The sequence below is a fragment of the Protomyctophum bolini genome, assembly GCF_963924005.1.
Source record: "Protomyctophum bolini genome assembly, chromosome: 17".
NCBI lineage: Eukaryota > Metazoa > Chordata > Actinopteri > Myctophiformes > Myctophidae > Protomyctophum > Protomyctophum bolini.
This window is the reverse complement of record NC_137878.1, coordinates 8635476-8653479: the sequence shown is the minus strand read 5'-3', so window position 1 is coordinate 8653479 and position 18004 is coordinate 8635476. Positions and strand designations below refer to the sequence as shown.

Genomic DNA, 18004 nt, shown 5'->3' with positions numbered 1-18004 from the left:
AAAATAAATAATAAAAACACTCACACACACTGACACACACACACGCCCATGCACATGACTGCGATATGCCAGTAGGAGTGAAGGTCATACTCACTGAGTCATTCAGACATGCAGTTACGGTGACACATTCACACTTTTCACACCCATAATATTGAGTGTCCTGACACAGCTGTTTTGCACCATGCCAACGAGCAGACATTCAAGCCAAGCTGGCTAAGTAGTTTTTGGCCAAACGAGTGGCGAGGGAGGAAGCAATAAAACACGGCAGTAAAAAAAGCCGTCGACTTGCGTAACACGCCCCGAGCCCAGAACACGGGCAGGGATTTGACGTCGCGTTCCATTCAGTTTCTCGGTTTCTGCGGTTACAGTCAGTCAAAGGGCGGCTCATTGAAATTCCTGTTCCTCACTAAGTCGGACATTATTTCACACATTCATTAAGGTGTTAGCTACTGTACTGTAATAATAATAATATACTTTATTTATATAGCACCTTTCATGGCATAAAATGCAGTGCAAAGTGCTTTGTATAGCAATAAAGAAAAAGCAAAACCATAAAACACCATCAAAGTCTAAACAAACATCATAGCATAAGACATTAAGCAGTGAAACAGTCACTACATGAATAACAACGCAGAGATAAAAAACCCCAACTAAAGGCGTTAAGGGCCAAACCTTTCAGAGTTTCACAACAAGCTCACACCGCCACACGTTGTGTCACACATCGCATTCCGTGCTCAGCCAATCAAATCATCACCAAAGTCATTCCGGCCAATCACTTTTGGCGTCGTCACTTTTCTGCCCTCACTTTTATCTTCAATATGTATAGGCCTGTAACTACTTTGCTCAGCCAATTAAATCATCGCTATACGGGGTGATCAGCCAATCACAAGCCAATGTTTGTGTTCAGCACAGGCCGATCCAGACCCGGAACGCTGGGCATATTAGGAGTGGCTTGTAGCATGCTTGTAGATCTGCTATTTTCAGCAAGTGTAAAATCAGCCATCACTCCATTACGCCGAAATACATTGTAGTCGACTGAATCAACTGTAGATTCCGTAGACTAAAATCGACACTGAATGGCGTGCGTGCGTGCGTGCGCGAGCGTGCGTGCGTGCGTGTGCGTGCGCATTAAGGCAGGAGTGTACAAACTGTACATACAGTGTGAAAGAGAGCAAATCCAGAGAGTTTGACCTAGATAGCTGCTGGGGTGTTATTAACCGGGAGCTCTCAGGGTTGATGTGCTGGTGATCGGGGGCTGCCTATGTATGTACAGGACAAAGCACCCGTCCTCTACTGTACTGTGCTGTGCTGTGCTGTGCTGTGCTGTGCTGTACTGTACTGTGCTGTACTGTGCTGTGCTGTGCTGTGCTGTACTGTACTGTACTGTGCTGTGCTGTGCTGTGCTGTGCTGTGCTGTGCTGTACTGTGCTGTGCTGTGCTGTACGCAGTGGGGGGAAAGTAACCAAGTCCATTTACTCTAAGTGCTGTGCTATAAGTACAATTTTGAGGTATTTGTATTTTACTCGAGTGTTTCCAACTTCCAGTAACCTTTACTTCTACTCCACTGATACATCTCGAGAGGCAAATATTGGACTTTTACTCCACTAAATACATTTGAAAACGTGAATTACTCGTTGCTTTGTACATTTTGATTGTTATTACTAAAACACACAACCTTGGCCCTATATATATACATTTCAACCATTTGAAAATAGCCGATCTACATCTTCTATTTTCAAAGGATTTGTATACATTTGACAACTTGAAATGGGACTTTCTGCACAGTGAGTACTTTCTACTTTTGATGCCAATACTTTTTTACTCAAACACATTTTGAATTCCGCACGTTTTGACGTTTACTACTTGTAACGGAGTAGCTCTACATTGGGGTAATTGATACTTCTACTGAAGTACAACATTTGAGTACTTTATCCACGCCACTGGGTAATTGATACTTCTACTGGAAGTACAACATGTGAGTAGTTTATCCACGCCACTGCCTTACGGGACAAAGAAAGCACCCCACTTTAACCCATTCTGACCTGAGATCAGATTCTAAAAATGTCTTCTACATCCTGACAGTTTTCATTCTGACCCGAGATCAGATTCTAAAAATGTCTTCTATGTCAGTCGCTCTTCGATTTTTTCAAAAATAGCAGACCTACAAGCTCGTAGCGCGCCACTCGGTGGCGCGCTATGAGCTTGTAGGTCTGCTATTTTTCAATAGCTAAAGCATAACATAGTGCTATAACACCAAAAGGGGTTCCGGCTCAAAATGGGATAACGGCCCAGCATGTGCAGCTGTTACATAAAGCGCCCTCGGTTTTTCTTATATAATATACTCATCGTTAATTCATCCGTCTGAAACTCGGATAGTGTACAAATACAACCACATCTGTACACTCCCACAGTTCAATGAACACACCATTACTGTGTGTGTGTGCGCGCGTGCGTGCGTATTGCGGTTTTAGAAACCTCTCTGTTGAAGGTGATTCAACGTTTCAATATTGTAGGCTATTATTAAATCTCAGTAAGTACAAAAGAGTCAAATTGTTTGGCTTTTTGGGTAGCAAAGACATAAAGAATGGCAACAAGGACAAAGTATGTACATTGTTCGTAGCACACTCTCAGGTGCTTTGACGGTTTTGGCGTGCTTTGTTCCTTCCTATGCTTTATTATTAAATGCTCGTCTACACGCAGGTGTGCGAGCTCGGAGAACAGGAGTGGCACGAAGGTGGAGTCACATGGGGTTTAACGACAAATTTGCACAAATCACATTATGCGACTGGTATAGTGGTATTCGGTATGCGAGTCATTCCTATCTTAGGAATAAGAATGCATGGGGGGGGGGAACAAACATTGTTCTGCATCAAGCAGATGCCAGTTGTGGTTTCGACTGTGACAGAACGCATATCTATGAACGGTACGGTTTGTGATTAATTAGAGCTGTAAGATTATGTGCAGATACTGGGATGTGGGCCAAGCCACAGGCCAATTACACCAGTGGGTGTGCCTTCCCTCTGTCTGTCTGTGTGTGTGTGTGTGTGTGTGTGTGTGTGTGTGTGTCTGTGTGTGTTTGTGTGCGTGCGTGCATGCGCTATTGTAGAGTGAAGAAAATGTCCTTAACACATTCCCTCCCGTTACCATAGGCGGTAACTTGAGGCCAGTGAGCTTGTAGGTCTGCTATTTTTGAAGAATCGTGAAAAGTGACGTGAAAGCGTTTGAAAACGACTGACATAGAAAAACATAGAGCTTTTTCAAAGAAAACTGTCAGGATCTATAGAAGACATTTGCAGAATCGTTCCCAGGTCAAAATGGGTTTAAGTTCAACATTTGTGTACTTCTTGTGTGTGTGTGTACCTGGGGTGCGGCGGGCACGGTGTGTGTGTGTGTGTGTGTACCTGGGGTGTGTGTGTGTGTGTGTGTGTGTGTGTGTGTGTGTGTGTGTGTGTGTGTACCTGGGGCGCGGCGGGCGCGTCTCGGTAGCTGGGCAGGATCTTCAGCGTGATCCCTCCGCTGCAGTCCTTGAGCATGTCCTGCAGCTCGCCGGGGTTGTTCCCCACGTCCTTCCCGTTCACCTCCTTGATGATGTCGCCCACGTGCAGCAGGCCCTGCCGGTCGATCATCCCGCCGTGGAGGATCCTGGCGATGACCAGGTCCTCCTTCTCCACGCGGAACGTCACGCCCTGAGAGAGACGAGGAGGAGGAACGGACCTAAATGAGCCACCCGGGGCGGCCTGCAGCAGGCGCTGTTGTTGTTGGCAAAGTCTGTTGTTGTTGTTGTACCACCACAGACTCTCGTTTTGTATTTTTCGCTTTGGAATGCTCGTTTGCCGTTTTTTCCGGGTGTCCCTGAAAAAACGGCTAGCGAGCGTTATGCTAAAGCTATTGTGATGCTGGTCTGTTTAAGAGTCTTTAGAGGTTAAGTATAGGGGTGCACGATTATGAAATTATTTACGACCGATCTCCGATTGTTTACAGGGTCATATCTGCCGATAGCGATTCTGATCGATTCTGATGTTATACGCATTACGCTGCCTTCAAACATTAGAAATACACAAGTTAAAAGCGACAGAGCCATTTTTGACGGTCACATTATTATTGCATCATCAATATCTGTGAAGAATAAATCTGGATTATTTTTAAACCGATCCGACACAGACATGGCGTTTTCATGGGCGATATGGCCGATTTCGATATGCCACCGATCATATCGTGCATCACGATATTTAGAAGCGTTGATATTTTAAACGTGCGGTATAACCGGGATTCACTATTGAGCCGCTGATATCGGTGCATTGTTCAATCCAGCTCAATTCGAACCGTAATTCCTAGGTGAACGGCTATAAAAAAAACAGCGGGCCCAACGCACGCACGCACGCACACACACACGCACACACACACACACACACACACACACACACACACGCACACACACACAGTTCCCCCGCTCCTCACCAGGGGCTCTCCGGCCTTCTTGCGGATGCCAATCATGCGCACGGCGTCGGCCTGCATCAGGGCGCTGTTCACGGCCGCGTCATTGGTCGTCTCGGCCGGGGGGGGCGGGGCCTCGTAGCACTTGGAGGCCACGATGTCGTGCGCCTCCAGGAGGGACTGAGAGAGAGAGAGAGAGAGAGAACCGCAGAAAGACAGACAAGGAGTCAGAGACTTTTATCCAAGGATATAGATTAATTCCCATTCACACACGCACACACACACACACACACAGACACACACACACACACACACACACACACACACACACCTGTACATAGATTGTGCATTACATTCACCGATTGACGCACACACAAGTCATTGCGACCAAGTGTAAAATCAGGCATCACGAATTCACGATGCCATCGAGGCACCGCCAAAATACACTTTAGTCGACTAAAACTAGAACTTTATGATTCTACTATTACAGAGAAGCACCACGCACCGACCACACATGGAGCCACCACCACCGAACACACATCGGGAAGAACTCAATAAATAGCCTATATACTCTTCTCCAGGTATGTCTGTTTTCACTGCTGAATGAGTACAACGCCACTGACAATATCGGTGAAAATAATCGGGGGATTATTTTGAGACCAATCCGATAACCGATATGGCATTTTTATGTCCGATTCCGATACGCTATACCGGTGATATTGTGCATCTCTAGTTCCCAGAACTAACCTATCCTGCGTACTGCGTAGGGCCCATGATAAACAAGTCCATGACCTTGAACTGTATTGCACTGTTTTGTCACTTCACTTTTCCTGTTTTTTTTGTCTTTTTCTTGCACTATAGATGTTGTTTGTCCTGTGTATGTAAGACTGAGAGTGCTCTGAGCAAAATAATTTTCATTGTATTTATACTCTGTATCTATATACACATGACAAATAAACCTGAACCTGAACCATGACCTCACACAGTCAACACATGAGGAAGCCACGCAATGGTTGTCATTTGTGGTTCCCAGGATCCTAGACCACTATACGCTAAAGACTGTTATTCTATTCTAGCAGGTCGTTGACTGTCGAGGGCTTTAATTATGTAAAACCATGGTGTCCCGAGTATTCCTTAATCCCTGAAGACGCATTCTCATTTAAAACCTGTGAAAACTGACGATGTACTTAAAAAAGAAAACTCATCGCCCATCAGCCAAACAAAGCCACCGCCGGCCATGACAACGTCCCTACCAGATTCCTCAAGAGATGTGGCAGCCTCTGTTGCTCCAATATAGTAGCCCACATTACATATTTATCCATCAGTCAGTGCCACGTACTTAGAGTATATATATTAATATAGAGACGGCACCGGATTCCTCCTCCCATCCACTTGCATTAAGTTGCGTTCGACACTGTAAAAATCACTCAATTCTCCTGGACAAGCTGAAGGCGATCGGTTTTGATAGTGCATCATTAAACTGGATGAAATCCTACCTGGAGGGAAGAGAACAATAATTTGGTTGACATCAAAGGAACCATGTCCTCTCCCCTCCCAGTGAACTGTGGGGTTCCCCAAGGAAGCATACAGTACTAGGGCTGTTACTGTTCCTACTTTACATTAACGACATGAATGCTGCCTGTAACTGCACATTGTTCCTGTTTGCCGACGACTCAGCACTCCTGATCTCGGGGGAGGGACAAAATGCAGGTAGAGTTCGGAACTCTCCAACATCCAAACTTGGCTTACCGATAACAAACTCTCACTGCATCTCGGCAAAAAAAACGGAATCAATTATTTTTGGGTCCAAACATACTCTCAGTAAAGTAAATGGAAATGATTTCAAGGTCAGAGTTGACGACATAGTAATCTCCAGCAAAGAAGAGATTACATTATCTTGGCTGTGTTCTTGACAACAAACTGAAAGCATGGCAACAAGGGTAATCAAAAAAGTAAACCAAAGAACAAGATTTCTGGTCAGAATGTCCTCGTTTGTTAACAAAAGTGCTCTCAAGACTCTAGCGGGAGCCCTAATTAAGCCCTACTCTGACTATGCTTGCACCTCTTGGTTCTCAAACATCCCTATGACACTAATAAAGACCAAGCTACAAACCTCCCGAAAAACAAACTAATTCGACTACTCCTCTGCCCATGACCCATCTTTTTGCAACCCATTTTGATAGTCTCTAGGGGTGGCTCCGGGTATAGAAAACAGAGTTAAACAATTGAAATTGGGACTGACATTTAAAATTGTAAATGCAGCTTTGTCCTCTATGCCCTCTGTACCCGCATACCTGACAAACTATACCTCAAAAAAGGTGAGCGACTCCCACAGCCACAATACAAGAGGAAGCGAGAACAACGATCTGGTACTACTACCGCCCACTTTCAAAACAAACATGGGCAAATTCTACCTTCTACAGCAATGCCGCCCAAGTGTGGAATGCTCTGACTCCCTCCCTCCCTGATTATGAATTGAATACCCAGGACCTGAATGGAAACAAGACCGCAAGGACTTTTTTCCGTGATCACATTGGAGTTGTGTTTGACTGTACCCTGTACTGATTACTTTTCTGTTTGACTGTACCCTGTATTGATTACTTTTCTGTTTGACTGTACCCCGTTCTGATTACTTTTCTGTTTGACTTGTACCCTGTACTGATTATATTTCTGCCAATAAAGTATTCAATCAATCAATCAATGAAATGCAGACGGTCGCCAAGACTATATATTTTCGTCCCCTTATCCCTAAACTACTTTTCCTTTTTTTTTTAGTGTACTATTTTTTTTAAACATTTTAAAATAGTTCAACTAGCCGATCTACACCGACACGTTGTGAGCTTGTAGAATGGCTATTTTAAAATGCTGTTTCAAAATAGTCGAAAAACAAATCACACCCGTGTGAAGTGAGGGGAACTCATTAAACATCATCTCATTCCGGCCCGTTACAATTTGCGTCCTCACTTTTGCCGTCGATGTTTGTGTTTAAGCAATGTTTGTGTTCACACAAACCCTCAAAGCTGGACATAGGAGGGGCTAGCGCCCCTCAAAGATGGCAAAGACGTTTAGGTATAAGAGGTATAAGTTAACCCGTTAACCACATGATGTAATGAATCGTTTCCCCCCGTCCATTCGTGTGTCTCTCTCTGTAGGTCAACGGGGTCTTATCCTTAAGCTTAACAGCATGGGCGGCTCTGATTGGTGGAGGGGCTTTGCCTGGCTACAACCATCTCTAACCGGTATTGGTCGCCGTGGCCTGTGTTCAGTAAATTATCCTCGATCCCACCACCTGCTAGTATTATGGTGTATTATGGTGCAGGGTTGATTCTGACAGATTATTTTTATTTTAGTTCTAGTCCTCTTGAATAGTTTTCAATTCGTTTTAGGTACATTTTAGTCACCTGGAATGTTTTAGTCTTGGTCTAGTTTTAGACTAAATCTACAGTTGATTTAGTCGACTAAAATGTATTGTTGGGGCCTTGATGCCGTCGTAATGACACTTGCTGAAAATAGCAGATCTACAAGCTCACAACGTGCCGCGCTGACACGCGTTGTGAGCTTGTAGATCGGCTATTTCCAGCATGCAACCAAGTGTAAAATGACTTATACTGGATCTCTTGTCCACTAGTCTAGTTTTTATTTGTTGAGTTTTCTGCAGTGGAAAAAGGTAGTCGACGAACATTACCTACTGTAAATTACAGGCAATGTGTTGTCTGAACGCAAAAATTAAATGCCATTGACAATGAATGGAGAATCTACGTCATATGTGTCTGAGCACATCGGAAAATGTATGCCTGTGGGAACCCTTGGCTAATAAGGGACCACCATTCTTGATGATGATGATTATTGTACGATGATTAGAGCACCCCTCACTTCACATGGGTGTGATTTTATATACAGCTTTTTTCCCCACACGTCTCAATATTTGCCATTGACAATGAATGGAGAAATTAGGTCAAAATTCCACTAAATATGTAAACAAAACATTAAACGCCATTGACAATGAAGGAAAAATGTACGTCATATGTAGACGAGCAAATCAGATGACCAATCACAGGCAACAGGCATTCCGATTGGCCAGTATGAGATGATTCATGGTGATGTGTATGATGATAAGAGCGCCCCTCACTTCACACTGGTGTGATTTTTATTTTCTCTTCCCCTTTTGTTTTTCATAAAAGAAAAAAAAAAGAATGTATACTGTACTGTACAAATCATATCAATATTTATAACCTGCTCTTAATAAAAACATATTTGACAAAAAACAATATATAGCAGAGCCACGGCACGCTGCCTGCCACTCAAAGTGACTACTGGCCAATCACAGCGCGTCTTTTCCGGGACTAGTCACTGGTGGGGAGGAAGTGATGTCACTGAGGAGGAAGTGGTGTCACTGAGGAGGAAGTGAATGACTCTGACAAGTTTATATTTCATAGAATACAAGCTTATACAATTATGGTCTATATATGATGTGTTCACAAATGGGGTTTTTAATTATAGGTATGCAGAGAAACATTGAGGTTACATAATGCTAAGAGAAAGTACCACTTTAGGTTTAGTGGTATTAGGTCTAGTCTAGTGCCCCAAACAAACATGTTGCACACCAAGGTGTTCTGAAGTCCATGGAATGTGTACCGCATGCTGCCTGCCTGCCTACCTGGCCCACTTAAGGTAAAACAACAGCCAAATGTGTGCTTGAAAATCTGGGACAGAGACTCTGTCAGATGTAGACCACTACACTTACCCACTTTTCACTAGGACACAAGAGTCTCCTGTCTGTCTGTCTGTCTGTCTGTCTGTCTGTAGCGATGTAAAAAGTCCTCAATTGTTTTGCTTAAGTAAAAGTATCATTACTGCACTGTTAGAACTTACTGATCCATTACAAGTAAAAGTCCAGAATTAAAAATGTACTTGAGTAAAAGTACAAAAGTATTGGCATCAAAATGTACATTAAGTACCCAAAGTATAAAGTGCTCATTATGCAGAATGTCCCATTTCAATTGTGAGCTTGTAGAAGTAACTAAAGTTTTCAAATGAATGTCGTGGAGTAAAAGTACAATATTTGCCTCTCTGAGATGTAGTGGAGTAGAAGTTGTATCTCTACTTGTATCTCTACCCCCAGGAGAATGGAAGGCTATAGTAATATGTAACTGAGGTAGATATAATTATGGTTTGTTTCTCTTCCAAGAAAACGGGGAATCAGAAGGTGGATGAGGAAATTGTTGATCAAATATTAATTTTATTTTATTGTATTTTATTTATATATCATTGTCCTGTAATGTCATTCATGTCGAATGTCATGTCTTTATGTTCTGTGTGGACCCCAGGAAGATTAGCCGCTGCTATGTACCAGCTAATGGGGATCCTAATAAAACTCTAAAATTCTAAAAGTAAAATTATTGGAAATTGGAAATGACCGTACTCAAGTAGTGAAGTATACAAACACCACAAAATTGTACTCAAGCACAGTACTTAAAGATGAAGCTGCACCCACAGCTGTTGTTGTATGATAAAGGGGGAGGGGTTAGGGTAGGGGAAGATGTCATTTTATCACTGTTTTTTTAATTGGCACGTTTGACTGTCAAGGTTTCAGCCTCCAGGAAGAAACCCTAAAGCCTAAACACAAAGGGAAGACATCATTGCACATAACAACCACACCAAGGGGTCTAATGAAGTACAGTATATAGTACTGTCACCTCATAAACACATGAAAAACTAAAAAGAAAAAAGAAAAATCATGTCCACTGACCTGGAAGTGTGGCTCCTGCAGGATCTTGCAGAGCTCCTGTGCGCTGTCGTCCTTCACGTGGAGGCCGTCGATGTCTCCGAGGATCTCCGTCACCAGCTCCACGTTGTTGTCCTGCACCGCCTCCAGCTTCACCTCCTCCAGCTTCTCATGGGCCTATAGCGGGACCGGACCGGACCGGACGGACCGAAGGTTAGAACCCGCTCCCTTTCACACAAGGTGCTCTAATCACCGAATGCACACACGGCATTTTGATAAGGCCTCGGGGGGCCCCCCTTCCCTATATACTTCCTTCACAGGTGTTACCTGCTGATACTATATAGGCTGAAAACTGAAAGGCTCTGTTGACATTCTCGTCAAACATTCGAGTCCGGGTGCTGCTAGTGTGCATGTTGGGCTCACTGGAAGCACTCTACACGCTACACCAAGTAGGGTCTCAAATTGTCCTTGAGTGGGTGTGTACAAATGGAACCAAACGGACCCCTGCGCGTGCATTTTGTACACTCTCAAGAGTTAACGGGGGTCCTTGAAATGAAAAGGTTTGAGAACCTGACGTACTGCACGCCAAATGGAACAGAGCCTTAATTAGTATCATTGGTAACACCTGTGAAGGAAGGAGGGAAGCGGCCCGGAAGTAGGAAGAGTTATTCCGTGTGCATAGATTGTGAAGAATATCATAAGTGTTGTTAATTCTTGTGAGCCCCCTGTTAGTGTTTAGGCTGTCTTTTCACACGAGGAGCAACACAACGAACGCTTGAGTTCTTGCTCGCATTCGCAATTTCGCGCGGCGTTTTCTCACGTGAATACACAGTATGCTCTTGCCATTTTTCTGTGTTTGCTATAGCAACATGAAATATATATTACAGGCTGTAACTTCAATTATTTCAGTTGTTAAGCTAGCAGAGTTGCGTCTATCACTCTATGGATCTCGCCCACTTGCTGCTCAGCTCTAGCCTGTCTGCCTCCTTACCTTCCCACTGGTCTCTCAATGAAAATGAATTACTACTAGGCACGTCAGGAACCAGCTCAGTGGCCTTGTGGTTAGAGTGTCCGCCCTGAGACTGGGAGGTCGGGGTTCGATCCCCGGCCGGGTCATATATACCAAAGACTCTAAAAATGGGACCCGGTGCCTCCCTGCTTGACACTCAGCATCAAGGGTTGGGTTGGGGGGCATACTAGTGTCATGTCCAGGGGGTGTATACTTGTACATCAAGCTGCCTCACGCTATACAGAAACGAAACAGGAGATAGGCTCCAGCTGCCCCCTATGGGGCCTCATGGCTCGGCAAGGCTACGTCAGGAAAATGAAATCAAATGATGTGTAAAAATGTAATTTAAATTCAGGTCGCGTGTGTGTGTGTGTGTGTGTGTGTTCACTGTTTGCACAGGAGAGAGAGAGAGAAATACATTTGTATGTACGGCGCTTTACACTGTGACCTGGACCGTGTGTGTTAGTCAAAGCGTACTGTACCAAAGCGTACTGTACCTTAATTGGCGCCTGGGATACACGTAAGCAAGCAGCTGGAATCTGGATGGCCGTGTGGCCTAATTTATACTTTGTGCTGTGATGAGGGCGTCACTCTCCGACACAAATTGATTTTCAAGCCACGGACATTTTTAGTTTTAGTCTTTTCAATAGTTTTCCATTCAGTTTTAGTCACATTTTAGTCGACTAAATACAAGATTTCAGTCGACTAAATCTACAGTTGATACAGTCGACTAACATGTACTGTACTTTGGCGGGCCTCGATGCCGTCGTAATGGCTGATTTTTACACTCGCTGAAAATAGCCCATCTACAAGCTGCTCACAGCGCATCTTTTGACTTGTACTGGATCTCTCGTCCACTATACAGTGCCTTCCTTCCCTACCATTTTCTAGTCTAGTTTTTCATTTGTTGATGAATTTGTCATTATATTTAGTCTCAGTTGTAGTCATCGTAGCTTCGTTTTTAATTTCGTTTCCACTTAGTTTTCGTCTGTGAAAAAAAAGGTCAGTCGTCGATAGTTTTTTCGTCATGTTTTTTTAGTATAAATATAAATTAGGCCTCTGCTCTGCTCTGCTCTCTCTCTCTCTCTCTCTCTCTCCTAAAGTGTGTGTGCTACCTTGGTGAGTGATTTATTTATTTATTTATTTGATTCATTTGATATATTCATGATATAATTCATAGGAGAGCAGTACAGAATTATCAGGATTGCACAAAAAGTCTGAGGACTTATTTCCATTGTGATCCAAATACATTAATAATAAATAGTTACAGCATATGATATGAAGAACATGTGTACTAACATTACAATACTATTAACCCATTCTGAACGGGAACCCATTTTGGTGTCAGCATCATGTTATGCTTTAGCTATTGAAAAACAGCAGATCTACAAGCTCATAGCGCGCCACTCGGTGGCGCGCTACGAAAAATCGAAGAACGACTGACATTTCTAGAATCTGATCTCAGGTCAGAATGGGTTAATCAGACCAGTGTGTTGTCCAGTGGAAACCTCGTATGAATCTGATCTCAGGTCAGAATGGGTTAATGACATTTACAAGCGGCCATCATAGACCATCACAGTGAACTCACAATGGGACTGTCCATGATGCCCCGCAGGAACAGCAGGTCAATGTCGTTGGCTCCCATAGAGACGGGCAGCTCGTCCAGGTTATCCAACACCTGCTGCATGGCTGTGTGGATGAGAGAGAGAGAGAGAGAGAGAGAGAGAGAGAGAGAGACAGAGACAACAGTGTATGTCAGTTAGGTCATTGGTATGCCAGTGGTTCCCAGAAGAGGGAGTTCCAGGGGGTCCCCAGCTAAATGATAGTTAGGATCAAAATTGACCTCTTTATGGGTCTGTTCTAAATCCTCTAGACCCGTTATTGAGCAGGCCGCGGCTTTTTGTGACATTAAACGTTGGGCTGCAGGAACAAGTTAAAGAATGCTCAAACTCCCTTTCCTCAAACAGAAACGTTTTCTCGGGACCTTGATCAGTCAGGTGTATAGCGTCTTCCTCCGTGTCCTCTGCAATGGATCACATTTCAAATCCAGCGCCCCCGTCTCCACCATCGAGCTTTAGCACCATTTAGTCGTGAACACAAGACCAGTGATGTACCGTCTTTAGCTTCGGTACCTCATGAAAGTCCTTTGGCCAGAGTTGGGTCAACAGCCACAACAATAGCCAATATTGATCTTTCAACACGGCTTCTGGGACAAATAAGTCAAGTCCAAGTGTAAAGCTTATTGACAAGCGAAGCGAATTCTGTCGATTCGAAACCGAGCAGCCAGTTCATATACAAGCAGCAGGCTCTCTGCAAGTCAACGCAGTTTAATCAACAAATTAACTCCGCTTCGATCTTCTCATTTTCTCAAAGTGCCCTGTGCTGCTTACAGAGGAAGAGAGAGAGAGAGAGGTGTGGTGTTGACTCGGCAGGTATCGGTTAACCCCTTAATGCCAGGGTCTCAAACCCTACGTAAGCCTATGTAAGACCCTTAAAGCCTATACAGATCGCATGTGTGTGCTCTCTACTAGTATTAGACTATACTATTGTGCACTGTTTCCAAAACACTGGGTCACAACCATTTATGATTTCCTACATTTAAAAATGCTCGAGCCCCCATGATGAATTAGACACTATGGAATATATTTGCCTATGTCCACTTGTACACATGCAGATCAGGCATTCAAATGCTAATCTGGTGGCTTTGTTTTCACCTGCCAGGTATAGGGTATATGCATAGTACTGTATACTCTATACAATATTACTACTTGTTCACAATGAGGAGTAGCCAGATGACTCGGTGCAATCATGGCATTATTTAAACATGCTCTTCTGTTTATAATCTAAACACTGGCACTGACAAGTGTTACAAATAAGTGTTGGGTTTAGTGTGAAACGAAAAAACAACAACTTTTTGTTGGGGGGGGGGGGGGGGGGGGGGGTGGTATATAAGCTCTGTATCTATATATGTAAACAACAAAACAATTTTAAATGAAAAAAAGAATGCTCTATAGCGACACCCTGAAGCAGACACAGTGTGTCGAAGTCTCTCGGTGTCTTTTTTATTGTTTTAATATGCGATAGCCCCGTCTAGTTGATAAAGGCTTTTTAATCTATCCTTACTCGGGAGTGTGCTTGACGTAAAGCCCGTCTCAATGGGATCCGCTCCTTCATTACTAGTTTTAACTTTGAGCACCTCATCACCGCAAAGGAAAATAGCCGATCTACAAGCTCACAAAACGGTTGGGTGCTCGTAGATCGGACCATACGGGCAAACATCTAATTTGTGTTTTTGGGTCACAGGCTATACAGAGTTTGGGAACCACTGCTCTGGTGCTTGTCATGTGGCTGGTAGACGTGTCCTGTCAGCAGAAAACTAATGACTAAACCACCAACAGGTGATGTGTCTACTTTTCCTGTCTGTCTCTTGTTGTGAAGATGTTTTGCATTTTGCTCGCCATGAGGCTGCGACTAGACTTGGTTGGGACTTTGACTCATGTTCCAGCTGAAACCAACAAGTATGCTATACTTTAGTTTTACTTTTAACTGTGTTTTGTGTCAACTGTTTTTTGAGTGCCCTGAAATTTTGTCGACTATTAATCTATGGCGAAAAATGTTCGACTGCCTTTTTTCACTGACGAAAACTAAACGGAAAGTAAATGAAAACTAACCTGTGATGACTAAAGCTGAGACTAAATATATTGATAATTTCGTCAATGAATAAAAACTAGACTAAAATGTTAGGAAGGGACTAGTGGACAACAGCTCCAGTATACAGTAAGTAAAAGTCAAGTCGTTTTACAGATTTGCAGATCTACAAGCTCACAACAAATTTTTAGTCGACTAAATCAACTGTAGATTAAAACATCCCAGGTGACTAAAATGTGACTTCTGGACGGGAATCCCTTTTGGGGTTCTGTACAGTATATGTGTACAGTATTCAAAAAATGTTAAAAAAAAAAGAAATGTTTTTTCAGAAAACTAAATGAAAACTATTCAAGGGACTAGGCTAGACTAAGGCTAAAACTAAAATAAAATAAATTCTGTCAAAATACTGGTGGCCACACATTAAACCTGCCGTCTCTAGATTAAAGGGCCACTTCACCCCGTTTTCAACCAGATCTTATTTTAATGATGTTTGGGAGACAAGAAACACTATATGAAGCCTATATGTGTTTTTAGATATTTCAGTATTTGTGTCCATGGGCTCCATGATGTCATGGACACTGGGCTCACTTATTTCCTGGACTACATCAAGGACTGTCTAAAGAGGACGAAACATGGCAGTTGAGACCAGGAAGTTGTACATGCCCAAAGCTGTGCATGTACAACTTCCTGGTCTCAACTGCGCATGTTGATTCCCTTCCATGGAGCACCATGTGAGCAACATGGCGTCGCCTGTACGGTCTTCGCGTCTCGTCCTCTTTAGACGGTCCTTGGACTACATGTTGTCTCAGTAAGACAGCCAGCCCTCCCCCTATCCACAAGGAGGAGCAGTGGACCAAAGCATTATGGGAATTGTAGTCCAGGAAGGAAGTGAGCCCAGCTAGTGTCCATGACATCATGGAGCCCATGGACACTTTGAATTACAGAGAGAGAGAGAGAGACAGAGACAGAGAGACAGAGAACAAATCACCTCACAGCACATTTAGGACCAGCCACAGCTTAACTATCTTGAAATTATAGCAATATGCTTTGACAGTGTTGCGCACACAAACACACACACACACACACACACACACACACACACACACACACACACACGAGCGCACACACTGCATAAACGGCAAAGCTGCACTCAACAACATCCAGCCTTAAATATTTATATGCTGCTGCAAAGACAAGGGTGGGAGTTTAAGCAGCCCAGAAGGCTGTACGTCGTTAACCCTATAACGACTAGATGAGGCAAAAAAACACACAGCACAGTATAGCTCACTCTAGAGCGGTGGTTTTCAACCAGTGGTCCGGGGGACCGCCAGTGGTCCTTGAGGGGGTTCCAGGTGGTCCCTCCCCATGCTAAATGATGGAGAGTGGTTGTAACTTGTAACATAATATAGCTCCTTTAACTCGTGAGAGCGTAAAATGACGCTCTCAAGAGTTAAATTATCGTTAAAACATGTGCATTTCTTAATTTACAAGAAGTCTACACTATTAGAGAAGGTAGAAGAATTGTTATGTTGATCAACATTCAGCTTCAATATAGCATGGAATTGTGGACAAAGTCTTATCCAACAATGACAACAAAATATTCTTCCGTTTTGGGGTCCGAGAGGCATAATGTCATCAAATGGTGGTCCGTGGCTTAACCCATTTCAAAAATAGCAGATCTACAAGCTCATAGCGCGCCACCGAGTGGCGCGCTACGAGCTTGTAGATCTGCTATTTTTGAAAAATCGAAGAACGACTGACATTTTTTTTAGAATCTGATCTCAGGTCAGAATGGGTTATAATCAGACCAGTGTGTGTCCAGTGGAAACCTCGTGTGAATCTGATCTCAGGTCAGAATGGGTTAAATACCAAATAAATAATGGGCCTTGATATGAAAAACGTTGAGAACCCCTGCTCTCTAGAGCATGAAAACACCGTTTACACAGTATCTATCCATCCATGTACAGTATCTCTCTGTCTGTAAGATATCATAGACTCTGTAGGTATATAGGTTAGATAATTATGGAATATTATTTCCTAGAGAACACATTCTATCATGTAGATAACGCAACAGGACACTGCAAATATTGTGTCAGATATTAAAGTCTTACAGCTTGTGTTGTGCATGCATCCAGATTCCACACGCAAAAACCATGTGCAAACACAAAAACAGCCATTGCACCGCCCCCACTTAATTGCAATGCTGAGACCCCACCATACTGTGTGTGTGTGTGTGTGTGTGTGTGTGTGTGTGTGTGTTGAAAATCACATACATAAATCAACATTGTGTACTTCTAAATCCCACAATCCACACAACTGAGTTCCTATATGATTCTGTGTCCTCTGGTAGACACTGTGCAATATCCTGCTGGATCTCATGTGTGTGTGTGTGTGTGTGTGTGTGTGGGTCTCACATGCAGCTGCCATGGACATATAATGTCTTCATGTTTTTTGAAGGAACCCTATAGACATAATGACGTCATGTGACACAATGCACGTACACGTACACACACACACACACACACACACACACACACACACACACACACACACACACACACACACACACACACACACACACACAAACGTGTGCTCTACCTTGACCTTTGCCCCCCCCCCCCCCCCCAGTCAGATCTTGTGTCCCCAAACCACAGGAATGTTTGCTCCTCTATGTCACACCCCCCCCCCCCCCCCCCCCCACACACACACACACACACGTGTACTGATGTGTACATATACCGCACAGTCCCACCGCCACGAGATGCTTTTCTATCGCACGCAACGTAGGGGAGGGAGGGAGGGAGGGAGCGAGGGAGGGAGGGGACTAAAGCTCGCTGCACAAAGCCGGTATAATCCTGTGGAATATGACAGAGCCGAGCTCAAGTCTGAACGTATTACCAAACACTTAAGTCCTATAGAGTTCGGCGGACGTATACGACCCCCCTTTTGGTGTTTTAAGCATTATGTTATACTTTAGCTATTCGAAAATAATAGCAGATCTACACAAGCTCATAGCGCGGCGGCACTACAGTAGGTCTGCCTGTTTTTGAAAAATCTTGAAAATGTGGCGCAAATCATTGAATATATATATTCTTTCAAACGTTTTTAACTCAAATCTTTAGTTTCTGGGAGGTCCCTCCCTCATGGAACAACATTTTTTCAGATGGAGGTCGGCGGGCCAGTTACAT

At 43.6% G+C, this 18004-nt stretch overlaps 1 protein-coding gene across 1 annotated transcript in view; it reads right to left on the bottom strand.

Moving 5' to 3' along the window:
• pals2b (protein associated with LIN7 2, MAGUK p55 family member b) overlaps positions 1–18004 on the bottom strand; it is a 51409-nt gene that overhangs the window by 11392 nt on the left and 22013 nt on the right. Inside the window, exons 3-6 of the mRNA XM_080786891.1 lie at positions 12757–12857; positions 10184–10336; positions 4459–4614; positions 3459–3686 (exon numbers count right to left, since the gene is read on the bottom strand). Coding sequence (XP_080643017.1) covers positions 3459–3686; positions 4459–4614; positions 10184–10336; positions 12757–12855 — 636 coding nt within the window. The 5' untranslated portion in view covers positions 12856–12857. The remainder of the gene's footprint in view (positions 1–3458; positions 3687–4458; positions 4615–10183; positions 10337–12756; positions 12858–18004) is intronic.